This window comes from Bubalus bubalis, chromosome 9 (assembly GCF_019923935.1).
Source record: "Bubalus bubalis isolate 160015118507 breed Murrah chromosome 9, NDDB_SH_1, whole genome shotgun sequence".
Taxonomy (NCBI): domain Eukaryota; kingdom Metazoa; phylum Chordata; class Mammalia; order Artiodactyla; family Bovidae; genus Bubalus; species Bubalus bubalis.
In genome coordinates, this window is record NC_059165.1 from 50,630,401 (window position 1) to 50,645,574 (window position 15,174).

Sequence of the window (15,174 nt, forward strand, 5' to 3'; positions counted from 1 at the left end):
AGACAGGTGCTGACATGATTTCAGAGCAGCCTGGAAATGCTGGGACAAATTCGTGTCTGAGGCTCTGGCCCTGCGTGTAACTGTAGTCTCTCCCTTCTGGAAAGAAAAGTCTGTTTTTATGATTTCTCAATGACATATGCCAATGACATATGGATGTGTCTGGTGGTGAAAGTAAAGTCTGATGCTGTAAAGAAAAACATTGCATAGGAACCTGGAATGTTAGATTCATGATCAAGGTACATTGGAAGGGGCCAAACAGGAGGTGGCAAAAGTGAATATTGACATTTTAGCAATCAGTGAACTAAAATGGACTGGAATGGGCGAATTTAATTCAGATGACCATTGTATCTACTACTGTGGGCAAGAATCCCTTAAAAAGATTGGAATAGCCCTCACAGTCAATGAAAGAGTCTGAAATGCAGCACTTGGGTGCGATCTCAAAAATGACAGAATTATCTCTGTTTGTTTCCAAGGCAAACCATTCAATATTACAATAATCCAAGTCTATGCCCCAACCACTAATGCCAAAGAAGGTGAAGTCGAACAGTTCTATGACGACCTATAAGATCTTCTAGAACTAACACCAAAAAAAAAGATGTCCTTTTCATCTTAGGGGACTGGAAGGCAAAAGTAGATGGTTAATAGATACCTGGAGTAACAGGCAAGTTTGGCCTTGGAGTACAAAATAAAGCAGGGCAAAGGCTAACAGAGTTTTGCTAAGAGAATGCACTGGTCATATGCAAACATCCTCTTCCAACAACACAAGAGAAAACTCTACACATAGACATTACCAGATGGTCAATACCAAAATCAGACTGTTTATATTCTTTGCAGCCAAAGATGGAGACACTCTAAACAGGCAGCAAAAAACAAGACTGGGAGCTGACTGTAGCTCAGATCATGAACTCCTTATTGCAAAATTCAGACTGAAATTGAAGAAAGTAGGGAAAACCACTAGGCCATTCAATTATGAGCTGAATCAAATCCCTTATGATTATACAGTGGAACTGACAAATAGATTCAAGGGGTGAGATCTGATAGACTGCCTGAAGAACTACGGATGGAGGTTCGTAACATTGTACAGGAGGCTGTCGTATACCTGTGGCGGATTCGTTTTGATGTTTGGCAAAACTAATACAATGTTTGAGGTTTAAAAATAAAATAAAATTAAAGAAAAAAAAAAAGAACACCCCCCCAAAAAAAACCAGCCCCAAGAAAAAGAAATGCAAAAACGCAAAATAGTTGTCCGAGGAGGCCTTACAAATAGCTGAGAAAGGAAGAGAAATGAAAGACAAAGGAGAAAAGGAAAGATATACCCATCTGAATACAGAGTTCCAAAGAATAGCAAGGAGAGATAAGAAAGCCTTCCTAAGTGAACAATGCAAAGAAATAGAAGAAAACAATAGAATGGGAAAGACTAGAGATCTCTTCAAGAAAATTAGAGATACCAAGGGAACATTTCATGCAAAGATGGGCACAATAAAGAACAGAAACAGTGTGGACCTAATAGAAGCAGAAGATACTAAGAAGAGGTGGCAAGAATACACAGAAGAACTATACAAAAAAGATCTTCATGACTCAGATAACCACGATGGTGTGCTCATTCACCTAGAGCCAGACATCCTGGAGTGCAAAGTCAAGTGGGCCTTAGGAAGCATCACTAAAAACAAAGCTAGTGGAGGTAATGGAATTCCAGTTGAGCTATTTCAAATCCTAAAAGATGATGCTATTAAAGATGCTGGGAAAGATTGAAGCAGGAAGAGAAGGGGACGACAGAGGATGAGATGTATGGATGGCATCACTGACTCAGTGGACATGAGTTTGATCAAGCTCTGGGAGATGGAAAAGGACAGGGGAGCCTGGCATGCTGCAGTCCATGGGGTCACAAAGAGTCGGATATGACTCAAAGTCTGAATGACAACAGGCCACTGACCCCCACTACTTGTGGGTGCCCCTGCTCACAATTCTGCAGACCTGACAAGTGGTTCTCCTGAACGTGACCGTGTCCCACACCCCACAGCTTTTTCTCAGCCTGCATATCACTAACTGCTCTTGCAGAATCTGCCCAACACTCTGACTTACTTTCCATCTTTTCTGGAGTTCTGTCCTCTCACCACCTCTCCCCAGTCTCACCCAATCCTGCATCCCCCGGCGCTCCTCCTCTTTTTCTGACTTCTCAGTCTCCTTCTGCACTCCTGCAAGCTGCCACTACCCATGTTATCTTCAGCCCTCTTCTCTTTCTCTAAGAAATCCTGATGACTCCCAGGGTGCTGACTATTATTCAAATCTTAGCATTTTGGAGACTGTTCCCTCCAGGCCTGAGCTTTGTCCCTCACCTCTGGTCCACATTCTCACTGCCCTCTTGAAAATTTCCTGGAATTTCAACCACACTCCTATTCCAAAGGGAATTCATGTGTTTCTGCTCAGATCAGTCTTTCCCTGCCATCTGCACTTCTGCAATGGCACCACCAGACTTCCTCTCACCTGGGCCTGACACTTGGGTTCAACCTTTGGCCTCTTCTCCTTTGATGGCTGCATCTACAAGTGGCCCATGGCTGCAAAGCTACTGGAATTCAACTTCCACAGTGTTGTAGACAGGCTGGTTAACCCTGCCACTGCCACTGTACCTCCCAAGTCCTTGTGGGGGTCGAGGTCTTCTTGCGGGTCTCCTGCTTCCAGTTTCTTTCCTTTAAATTTAGCCTGTGGACATCATGTTATTCTCCCTAAGGTGCAGCTTGAAGCAGGTCACTTCTGCTTGGCCTTTCCCCAACCCCTGCTGTCCTGTGAATTACAGACGCCTCGCCCTGGTATCAGGCCTCAGAAACCTGGGCCCAAATCCTCCATGTACTTCTGTTTCATGCTTTTTCTCCACATTGCACTCCTACTGCTCCTTGGAAATGCCTGATGGCTTATCCACTCCGTGCATTTATCTTATTCTCTGATTCCCTATAGTCTCTTAATGGAAATCTTACAATGTTGCTCTTTGGTTTAAAATTCTCCAATGAATTTCCACTGCACTTACTATAAAACATAAACTCCTAAACAGGCCTACAAAGATTGATATGATATGCCCTTTATGATCTACTCCATCTTCCTCTAGCTCTGATTTATAGAACTCAGCCACACTGGCCTTCTTCTCTGTTCCCTGGAAGGGTCAAGCTCATTCCTCCTCTAGCCCTTCACAGGGCAGCTTCCTTCTCACCCTCAGGGCTCAACTACACTGCATCTCCTCAGAGTCCCTTCCTGGCTGCTACATTTTCTCCTGAGCTGAGGCTGTAGGATCCTTCTCAACACGCTGCTAACTCCAGGCAACCTCGGTCTCCCGGCCAGCTTTGTCAGAATTAATGATTCTGTTCGTAAGCTCTGACCCAGTCTGTTGTCCCTCGGCCACTGTCAGATGAGAAAATGTGGAACTAGAAAGGCAGACACTCACCCCAAAATCTGAGCATGAGTAAGCAATTGAGTCAATATTAGCACCCAATTATTTGTACTCTTAGGCTACTGTTTTTCATTTTTTGAGATGAACAAAATCTGTACTTTAGTTATTAATACTGTATCACATGTTAATTTCCTGTCTTTTTAACCAACAATACTTCTTTATGTTCTCAGAACTGGGTTAGGAGTTTCAAGCCTCATTCAAGTTATTTTAATCACTAAGATAATAAATCTTCTAGACTTTTAGCTGTGATTCTAGATGCCAAAATACATGAAACTATATCAAAATTTTGAGTGAATATAAATTAGAAAGCTTTTGTATACATATATATAAATAGAATGTATAATAGAATGTATATATTTCAGAAAACTTTAGAATTTTTGCCTAGCAAAAGAATGTATGACATTTCGATTCTACTTGTTTGACTTGGTATGAACAGAATGCTAGGCCACTACTTTTCATTTGCACCAAACTCTTTCCTGCTTCTGACTCCTCAAGGTGGGTGATCCCAAGGCATAGGAAGACAGCTGCCTGGGCCCAGAGTGTGGGAGGGAAGGCCAGGAAGGCCAGCGAATGGGGGCTCAGGGAGGGGCTCAGCATGGGTGCTGCAGGTAGTCTGTCACTGGCAGAGCGAGCTGTGCATCAGAAGCAGAGGAAAGTTGTTGCCATGGTGATGGACCAGCCAAAGAAGGGCTTAGGGAGCAGGCTGCTAGACAAGCTGGTTCATAAATCAGCACATTACCGAATGCTTAAAAAAATAAAGGCTCTATCCTTTAGGCAGGGCAAAGAAGAAAATCGTAATTATCACTCCCCAGTAATCTATCTGGGTCTGAATCCAGAGAAACAACTGATATTTCCAACACGACATTTTTTGAACAAGGAGTAATTTCGTCCAGCTTCTCATTTGAGGGGTACCTAGAGAAGCAAGGTTATCTGCTCAAGGTCATGTAGCAAGCTAAGCTGAGGTAGAGAAAGCAGAGGAGGTAGAAGCTAAGGAAAAAGGGGTGTGGGGTGACTTTCCCCTTCTTCAGGGATTACTCTGTGGGGTCATAGGCCACCTGCTCAATCATCTTCACAGGTACTTGTACCCACTCACCTCCAAGACCCTGCCGCTGATGTATCGGTCACAAGTCTCGCACTTAATGCCAAACTGGGAGTGGTAGTCAGACTCACAGTACGGAACGCCATCCCTGCAGAGGAAATCCACACAGGAAGAGGAAATTAGGGGGGTCCGCGGGGGTGTCACGTGGAACTTCCCAGACCCAAAGATAACTGTGACTGGACCAAGATTAGAAGCACTCAGGTAGCTGTTCCAAGTGCAAAAACTGCCCAGACACCCCTCAGATCTATAGGATCAGACAGTCCCTGGGGTGAGAGGGCTGGGGAATCTGCATCTTGACAAACTCCCCACGCATGCCTGGAAAGTACTGTTTGCTGTTGGCTGTGAGGGTCCCTCACTCTTCTTCCTTGCTGTCTCCTCAGGTTTTCCAGACCTAATCTCTTCCCTTTACCCTAAAGGACTCTTTTAAAAGGTCATTTAAAAAATAAAGCTTCCATTTAGAATAGGTAATATCTGCATTTGGCACACTGCAAAGGCACAAGGGGAAAAGTCTGTACCCTCCTCTCAGTCTCTCCCAGTTTCCCTTCCAGGAGGTCATCAATGTGATCAATTTTTTGCATATGGCACCCCACTCCAGTACTCTTGCCTGGAAAATCCCATGGACGGAGGAGCCTGGTAGGCTCCAGTCCATGGGGTTGCTAAGACTTGGATACAATTGAGCAACTTCACTTTCACGCATTGGAGAAGGAAATGGCAACCCACTCCAGTATTCTTGCCTGGAGAATCCCAGGGACAGAGGAGCCTAGTGGGCTGCCATCTATGGGGTCGCACAGAGTCGGACATGACTGAAGTGACTTAGCAGCAGCAGCAAGGGTTCCTTTTCTAACAAAACACTGGTACAAAAAGAATCATATGACTATGCTCTTGAAACAGTAGAAAACAGGAACCCTTGCCCTCCCCAGTCATCTCCTAAGTGCTCAATCTTGCCCAGTGCTTATAACTTACTGGGCAGTAATAAGATTATTGTTAGTTATTCTTACACTATCCCCTACTACAGTAGCCATTGATATTTACTGCTCGGTATGTGTTGGGCTCTCTGATGGTATTTTACATAGGTTATTTCATTTAATACTTGCAGCAGTCCTATGAGGTTGGAATTAGTGGTCTTCCCATTGTGTGGATGAGAAAACCCAACTCAAATGATCTAGTGCTGGTTCAAATCCACATGGTCTGCTTTCTCAGCAGGCTGTCATGAGAATTAAAGGATGTGGCTCCAGGGTGTCCCAGGGCTCAGCACAGCACCTGTCCTAGGGGGATCCCCATGATGGCTGACAGGAGTCCCCAAAGGATGTCTGGGTTCAGCTTTCAAGGGCCAATGTGGAGATGACTGGGGGCATCAAAGCACTCAGCCCAGCTCGGGCCCAGCCTAGCTCTAAGGCCCAGATCTGATGATATCTCTCTGAGGTGCCGATGACATCTTCTGTATGGGACAGAACTCACGCACACGCAGAGAGGCCTTAGACCAGGCACATCCATGCTGCTGCCCTGCGGGTACTGCTGGGATCCCACCCTGGGCAGCAGGGCTGTCAGTGTTTCCTGAAGGAGAGGCAGCATTGAGGACTGGTGCTCAGCAAAGTCACGAGGTGACACTGTTGTTTGTGGGTCCATGAGACAAGCCTCCCTCACCCTCAACCCTTTCACACTCTGTGGGGTAGGAGGGTAACCCTGCAGGGGGATAAAGTCATTTGTCAGGAGGTGGGTGCAATGAACCAGCAAAATTTGGGTATAAATGCCAACACCTCCTAATTTGGGCCCGGGGAATATGCATCTTGACAAGCTCCCCATGCATGCCTGGGAAGCACTGTCTGCTGCTGGGTGAGGCCTTTGGGAATTAGACATACATGATTCTAAAAAGAGGCAGAGTGTAAAAATTAATATTTACTGGGTATTGATTAGGTACAAAGCACAGATCTCTGAACCCTATGAGGGTTCTTCTTTTTAGCCCTGTTTCTATAAATGAAGAAAACTGAGACTCGGAGAAGCTGAGTCTCTTGCTGAGGTCAAGTGGGCTGGGCTTCTAACCTGGGCATCAATACCAGAGCCAGCCCTGCTAAGCACCTTCCACTCTGCTGGCAGATGGATGAAGAGCCCAGAGACCAGCTGCAGAGGCCTAAAGTGTGGTAGATAATCTGGGTTGGACCTGCTCATAAGGAGCTCTGAGTAAACCCTTACTGCCCCAGAGAATTTGGACTTGAACTCACAGACTCAAGGACTCCTGGCTGGCATCTCATCAAGGGAACACCTTACTTGGTAGGCACAGAGGTGCATGCCAAACTCCCACTAATATGTGTTCAAAGCACTCAGGCTGTGACCTCAACTCACCTCTGCAGCCTTGGACTTCACCTGTGCACACACCTGAGTTTCAGCAAACAGGATGGATGTGGCCAGCAACTCCCTGCTCTTGCTCAGGCTGGGCATTCTGGCTACAAGCTCTCCTTTGCATTTTCAAATCTTATACCCCTTTTCAAGGTCCAGCCCAAATATTACCATCTTCAATAAAGCTCTCACATATTCCAGATACCACTTCTGCTATTTAGAAGTGAACAGTCACAGCCACAGCCTGTGACTTAGACCTCTGACACAGACAAGAGTTGTTTGGCTAGTACCTACCTCCCTTTTTGATAGCAGCAGTACGTTGCCTGAGTTCTGGGAACCACCCCTTCCCACTCACAATTACAAAGGGCTGCTCTCTGACTCAAGGGTTTAGATCCTTCTGGCCAGTGATTGGTCAGGGATTGTCATGTGACCCAGTGGAGGCCAAATCAGAGGCAGTTGTGGGACTTTTGCTGGAGTTCTTGGGAAAGAGGCCTCTCTTTCTTTGCCAGGTTTATGAAGCTGCTAGAAACAAAGCTTGGAGTTGTTGGTAATCATCTTTGCTACCAATTGGGGAGGTCCTGCTTGAGAATGAATCAGACACAGAGGAAGGCAGAGCTGAGAGAGACAAGAAAGACTGGGGAGAGGGTGGGGCTTCTGAAGGGCTAATGACAGCTTTAAGCCTCTGGATTCAGCCATGCCAGAAGCCAGAATGCCACTGGCCTTCCCATTTCTATGAGTCAATAAACTCCCGTTTTTGCATTCAGGGAGTTTGAGTTGGGTTTTCTGTCACTTCTGATTGGAAAGGTCTTAAAGAACAGAACTTCTCTTGAGCTCTGAATCACAAGTACCCTGGAGTCATCATATTTTATGCATATAGCCTGTCTCTCTTATTTCTTGACAGCAGAACCATGCATGCTACAACTTTAATGCTTACTACATCCTAGCATCAGGTCAGAGAGTGATACTAGAAAATGTCTGGATCATAGTGTAAAAAGTTCTGAGGGCTAGTGGCCCTAATTTTTTTTTAGGTACTTGAGTATGTAAATATGGTCATAAGGGCCTGGCACAAGGGGCCTTGTCTAGTGTTCAGTGTCGGGGCTAGGCCATCTCTCCTGACAACTGTGTGTCCATCATCTCTTATCTCATTTCATTCAACAGCTGTATTATCGACTTTGGGTCAGGCATTGTGCTACAGGCTGCAGTGAATTAAACAAAGTCCCACCCTGGTGAGGACAGACACTAAATATAATCACTGCAGCAATAACTTCCTGAGACTCAGTTTCTGCAGCTTTTCAAATAGGGGTTAACACCTCATGGGGGTAGTCATGGGGCTTAATGTGATAACTTGTACAGAGCAGTTATTACATTCCTTGTCCATACTAAAAGCTCAATAAATGACAGCTAATATTATTATCCTTATTAAAAAAGTAACATGGTTAAATATACAATCGCAAATGGTGCTGACCTACCCGAAGGAAACCAATAGGGCCGATGAGGGCCAATGGGAGGGCCAATGTGGAGGGCCTGTAAGAGGTGGTATGAACCCAGTTCTGAGGGGAGGGTATGGGACCTGAGACCAGAGGAAGGGGAGGAGCAACATGCTCAGAACAGAGCAGAGCATCTCAGAACAGAGGAAGCACCAAGTGAGGGCCCAAGGTGAGTGGGGTGCCATTTGTGGCAGGAGTGTGGCAGCCAGACAGAAATGGAGGGAGATGCTGCTGGTGACTCAGGCCAAGGGCCATGTGGGGCCAGGCCTGGGCCATGCAGAGGTCAGGCAGGCGGGGCGGGGGAGAGACCTACTTGCTGATGTACTCCCCAGTGAGGATGACGCTGCAGGTCTGGCATTTGAAGCAGCTGACGTGCCACTGCTTGTCCAGTGCCAGGAGCGACTGGCCATGCTTGATCTCCTCCTTGCACCCAGCGCAGTCTGCAAAGACAGGAGGACCCGATGAGCAAAGCACCTTGGGCCCTGGGACCCTTGCTGTCGTCTCGCACCCGAGTCTAGGCAACCCCTCCTGAACGCTGGCTTTTCTGTAACTGCTCCCACCTAGGTACCAGGGCCAGTCGAGACTATGTCAGGTAAGCGAAAGGCCAAAGGCACCCTGGCCTCTTGACAAGGGGTCCTGGTGTGAGGGAGAAAGAAAGACCTCATAGGGTTCCTCCAGAAAGTTCCTTGCTGGTCATCCTGACCATGGTTCATCCAGCGCGGACCCTGAACTGCTCCTAGCCTGTTTGCAGGTTGCTAACAAAGCTCATGCAACTCTCTGTGACCTGGGGACCTGCAGCGTCAGTGTCACCTGGGAAACTGCAAATGTGTAGAAATGTGGGCCCCATCCAGATCAGCTGGATTTTTATTTTTAACTATTTTATTTTTATTGAAATACACTTGATTTACAACGTTGTATTCATTTCAGGTAACAGCAAAGTGATTCAGTTACACACACACACACACACACACGTAATATATTTTTTGTCAGGTTCTTTTCTATTATAGGTTGTTACAGGGATTAAATATAGTTCCCTGTGCTATACAGTAGGTCTTGTTGCTAATCTATTTTACATGTAGTAGAGTGTATCTTTTAATCCCCAAACCCTAATTTATCTCTTTCTCCTTTGTTAACTGTAAGTTTTCCTATGCCTGCGAGTCTGTTTCTGTTTTGTAAATCATTTGTATTGTGATATCATATGATATTTGTCTTTCTCTGACTTATTTCACTTACTGTGATAATCTCTAGGTCCATTCATGTTGCCGCAAGTAGCATTATTTCATTCTTTTTTATGGCTGAGGAATATTCCGTTGTATATATACACCACATCTTCTGTATCCATTATCTGTTGATGGACATTTAGATTGCTTGCATGTCTTGGCTACTGTGAATAGTGCTGCAATGAACACTGAAGGGCATGTATCTTTTTAAATTAGAGTTTTCTCCAGGTAAATGCCCAGGGGTGGAATTCCTGGATCATACCATAGCTCTATCTTTAGTTTTTTTGAGGAACCTCCATATTGATCTTCACAGTGGCTGTATCAATTTACATTCCCACCAACAGTGAAGGAGAGTTCCCTTTTCTCCACAGCCTCTCCAGCATTTGTCACTTGCAGATGTTTTCATGACAGCCATTCTGACCGATGTGAAGTGACACGTCATTATAGTTTTGATTTGCCTTTCTCTAAAATGCAAAAAGTTTGAGCAACTTTTTGTGTGCCTGTTGGCCATCTGTATGTTTTCTTTGGAGAAATTTCTATTTAGTTCTTTTACCCGTTTTTCTGACTGGGTTATTTTTTTCATATTGAACTGCGTGAGCTGTTTTATATATTTTGGAAATAGAGCCCTTGTCACTGAATTTTCTCAAGATCTGCAAGCACAGCAGAGTTTGAGAATCCCTGCTCCAAGCTTAGGCTCTACTTTTTCTCACCTTTAGGCTCACATGCTCAATGGTTTGTGATTTGTGTGCTTTTGGTTAAACCTATTCTCTTGCCTAGCACCATGTTCAACACACAGTAAGAACTTAGAGCAGATGTGCTGAATGAGCAGCCCTCCTAGCACCCAGGCAAAGGATATAACTTACCACGCACACCTCCTCTCTTAGAGTCCGAAATGCAGTACTTGGATGCAATCTCAAAAACGACAGAATGATCTCTGTTCGTTTCCAAGGCAAACCATTCAATATCACAGTAATCCAAGTCCATGCCCTAACGAGTAATGCTGAAGCTGGAACAGTTGAATGATTCTATGAAGTTGAATGGTTCTATGAAGGCCTACAAGACCTTTTAGAACTAACACCCCAAAAAGATGTCCTTTTCATTATAGGGGACTGGAATGCAAAAGTAGGAACTCAAGAAACACCTGGAGTAACAGGCAAATTTGGCCTTGGAATATGGAATGAAGCAGGGCAAAGACTAATAGAGTTTTGCCAAGAGAACACACTGGTCATAGCAAACACCCTCTTCCAACAACACAAGAGAAGACTCTACACATGGACATCACCAGATGGTCAACACCAAAGTCAGACTGATTATATTCTTTGCAGCCAAAGATGGAGAAGCTCTATACAGTCAACAAAAATAAGACCGGGAGCTGACTGTGGCTCAGATTATGAACTCCTTATTGCCAAATTCAGACTTAAATTGAAGAAAGTAGGGAAAACCACTAGACCATTCAGGTATGACCTAAATCAAATCCCTTATCATTATACAGTAGAAGTGAGAAATAGATTTAAAGGACTAGATCTGATAGATAGAGTGCCTGATGAACTATGGAATGAGGTTCGTGACATTGTACAGGAGACAGGGATCAAGACCATCCCCATGGAAAAGAAATGCAAAAAAGCAAAATGGCTGTCTGGGGAGGCCTTACAAATAGCTGTGAAAAGAAGAGAAGCGAAAAGCAAAGTAGAAAAGGAAAGATATAAGCATCTGAATGCAGAGTTCCAAAGAATAGCAAGAAGAGATAAGAAAGCCTTCCTCAGAGATCAAAGCAAAGAAATAGAGGAAAACAACAGAATGGGAAAGACTAGAGATCTCTTCAAGAAAATTAGAGATACCAAGGGAACATTTCATGCAAAGATGGGTTCAATAAAGGACAGAGATGGTATGGATCTAACAGAAGCAGAAGATATTAAGAAGAGGTGGCAAGAATACACAGAAGAACTGTACAAAAAGATCTTCACAACCAAGATAATCACGATGGTGTGATCACTCACCTAGAGCCAGACATCCTGGAATGTGAAGTCAAGTGGGCCTTAGAACACATCACTATGAACAAAGCTAGTGGAGGTGATGGCATTTCAGTTGAGCTCTTTCAAATCCTGAAAGATGATGCTGTGAAAGTGCTGCACTCAATATGCCAGCAAATTTGGAAAACTCAGCAGTGGCCACAGGACTGGAAAAGGGCAGTTTTCATTCCAATCCCAAAGAACGGCAATGCCAAAGAATGCTCAAACTACCACACAATTGCACTCATCTCACATGCTAGTAAAGTAATGCTCAAAATTCTCCAAGCTAGGCTTCAGCAGTACATGAACCGTGAACTTCCAGATATTCAAGCTGGTTTTAGAAAAGGCAGAGGAACCAGAGATCAAATTGCCAACATCCGCTGGATCATGGAAAAAGCAAGAGAGTTCCAGAAAACCATCTATTTCTGCTTTATTGACTATGCCAAAGCCTTTGACTGTGTGGATCACAATAAACTGTGGGAAATTCTGAAAGAGATTGGAATACCAGACCACCTGACCTGCCTCTTGAGAAACCTATATGCAGGTCAGGAAGCAACAGTTAGAACTGGACATGGAACAACAGACTGGTTCCAAATAGGAAAAGGAGTTCATCAAGGCTGTATATTGTCACCCTGCTTATTTAACTTCTAATCAGAGTACATCATGAGAAACGCTGGGCTGGAGGAAACACAAGCTGGAATCAAGATTGCCGGGAGAAATATCAATAACCTCAGATATGCAGATGACACCACCCTTATGGCAGAAAGTGAAGAGGAACTAAAAAGCCTCTTGATGAAAGTGAAAGTGGAGAGTGAAAAAGTTGGCTTAAAGCTCAACATTCAGAAAACGAAGATCAAGGCATCTGGTCCCATCACTTCATGGCAAATAGATGGGGTAACAGTGGAAATAGTGTCAGACTTTATTTTTTTGGGCTCCAAAATCACTGTAGATGGTGACTTGCAGCCATGAAATTAAGACACGTACTCCTTGGAAGGAAAGTTATGACCAACCTAGATAGCATATTCAAAAGCAGAGACATTACTTTGCCAACAAAGGTCCATCTAGTCAAGGCTATGGTTTTTCCAGTGGTCATGTATGGATGTGCGAGTTGGACTGTGAAGAAAGCTGAGTGCCGAAGAATTGATGCTTTTGAACCGTGGTGTTGGAGAAGACTCTTGAGAGTCCCTTGGACTGCAAGAAGATCCAACCAATCCATTTTAAAGGAGATCGGTCCTGGGTGTTCTTTGAAAGGAATGATGCTAAAGCTGAAACTCCAGTACTTTGGCCACCTCATGCGAAGAGTTGACTCATTAGAAAAGACTCTGAACCTGGGAGCGATTGGGGGCAGGGGGAGAAGGGGACGACAGAGGATGAGATGGCTGGATGGCATCACTGACTCGATGGACGTGAGTTTGAGTGAACTCCGGGAGTTGGTGATGGACAGGGAGGCCTGGCGTGCTGCAATTCATGGGGTTGCAAAGAGTTGGACACGACTGAGTGACTGAACTGAACTACACTGAACAAACCAAACATCTGCCTCCCCAAGCAGTGAGGGTCAAAGAGTCTGATGAGGTTGTTCCAGAGCAGAAAGGCACCCTTGCTCTCCGTTTCCATCACCCTGGATCATGCACTGAGGCCAATAGAATGTAGGGGGGCCCAGAGGCTGCTTGTTGCTCAATAACGTCTAGGGAGGGGCAGGAAATGGAGGCAGGTCAGAGGTACTTGGGAGATGCTGGGAATTCAGGCTTAGCTGACCGGATGTCCCACTCTGGAGGAGGAAAGGGTCAAGGGTCAATGTTTACCAGAGCACAGGCCCCCTTCTTGGCACCAAAGGCAAATGCACACTTGGGAGCAGTAGAGGAGGAGAGAGACACACAGCAAGTTGGGAGAGGTTGGCTGAAGCTCTCTCATCCAGCTCGAAGCCAGTCCTGGAGAAGAGATGAGGCATCTGTGCCTCTAGGAAGGGGGTGTGTCCAGCAAGCTGTGGAAAGTCTAGGCCCTGATGAAGTGTGTGTATGAGTCAGCTCCCATAGTCCATGCCTCTTGGCTACACAGCACCTTTCTAATGTCTCTTAGCACAAGCTGGGGGCAAGAAGGTCTCCTATTGAGAAATGCTTCAAGTCCCAGGGCTTCAAACGGGGGCTGGTAGAACAGGTTTAGGATTTCTTTCTTTTCCCCTGGAATAAGTCAACTTCCACTCCATCCCAATCATCACAGTCTTCAGAATGTCATTGTCTAGAGGTCAGTACCTCTGAAATGACTTGTCCATGCTCTGTATAGGAAAACCCGAGAGCTCAGGCATCTGGTCCAGCTTTCTAGGCCATAGGTGCTGAATTTGTGTCTCTGTGGGCTTTCTTGATAGGGTTAAATGATTCCACAGAGGCTCAGAGTTTACATCAAAGTCTCACCCAGCACAGTAATCCTCAGCATTCTCAACAGGTGGGCACCTTCCTGTAAATCACTGCCTTCCGGGGTAAGCAGCTCACCCCCTCTTGCCTCTGGACAGGTATGACTGTCATGATGGCCTTTTTAATATGAAGCTGAGGCCTGAATTCTTGCGACACCCCCTCTTTTAAGCAACCAAGGATTATCTACCTCTTACCCTAAATGTGTTTCTTCAAATCTTCTATGACAACTACAGTTTCTCTCTTCTCCTTTATCTCCTGCACTTCACTTTTCCTTGCTTGACACGGTCTGAGCAAATTCACTTGTAGATTCCGTGGAGATAGAGAAGTTACTGGCTACCACCACCATTGTCTATCCTTTCAATAAACCTTACTCAAAGAGTTGCATCCTTTTGTGGCCACAAAAGAGATGAGCTCCATCTCTTTAAGTTGCAGTGACACATCTGGTATGAATTGGCATCTTGAATTAAAATTTAGGAGATGGTACAGTATAGTGGTTAGAGGTTGAGCTGAGAGGTTAGAGTGAGTGGAGGGAGGCTGGCCAAGGGGAGAATCCCAGCTCCCCAGCTGATTAGTTGTACAACTGTTCAGGTCCAGCTTCCTCATCTGAACATGACTGGTGTAAAGATGAACTGAAGTCAGGCCTGGAAGGACTTTGCACAGTGCTGGGCATGTATGTACCCAATAAGTGCTTCTTATCATTATTATTCCACATTCTCATGGTTTTTAACTCATACTCTGTACATTATCCAATCTCTGATATGAGGTCAGAAGCAGTATCTCTGATGTAGGGAAGGCCTGCTAATTCCTCCGGAGAATTCTGGCACACCTATTCCACATTTTTTTTTTCATATTATATTGCTCATCCTCCACTCAACTGGCTTCAGATGAAGGATCTTTACCAGGATCTTTTTCTCCCCTCTTCTTCCAACTTTTACTTATGACCAACATTGGAGCTTCAGGCACTGCATCCGGGAGCCCATGGACCTGGTGTAATAAGCAAGGTCAGGACACACCCTGTCCCAAGCTGGATTCTGCACAGCCAGCTGTCCACTCCATTCCTCATACATTCTTCTTTATTCCAAAATTACCACCTTCAGCTGGCAATAAGCACGATGCACCTGCTCCTCCTAAATCCCTTCGTTTACTGGAATCTCTGAAGACCCCAGACAGTTATTTTT

At 45.1% G+C, this 15,174-nt stretch overlaps 1 protein-coding gene across 8 annotated transcripts in view; it reads right to left on the reverse strand.

The window, feature by feature from the left end:
• ABLIM3 (actin binding LIM protein family member 3) overlaps window positions 1–15,174 on the reverse strand; it is a 137,958-nt gene that overhangs the window by 51,785 nt on the left and 70,999 nt on the right. For all 8 annotated transcript variants that reach the window (XM_025292448.3, XM_044947494.2, XM_044947493.2 and 5 more), the window contains 2 exons: window positions 8,673–8,799; window positions 4,533–4,626 (listed from right to left, as the gene is read on the reverse strand). In XM_025292448.3, coding sequence (XP_025148233.1) covers window positions 4,533–4,626; window positions 8,673–8,799 — 221 coding nt within the window. The remainder of the gene's footprint in view (window positions 1–4,532; window positions 4,627–8,672; window positions 8,800–15,174) is intronic.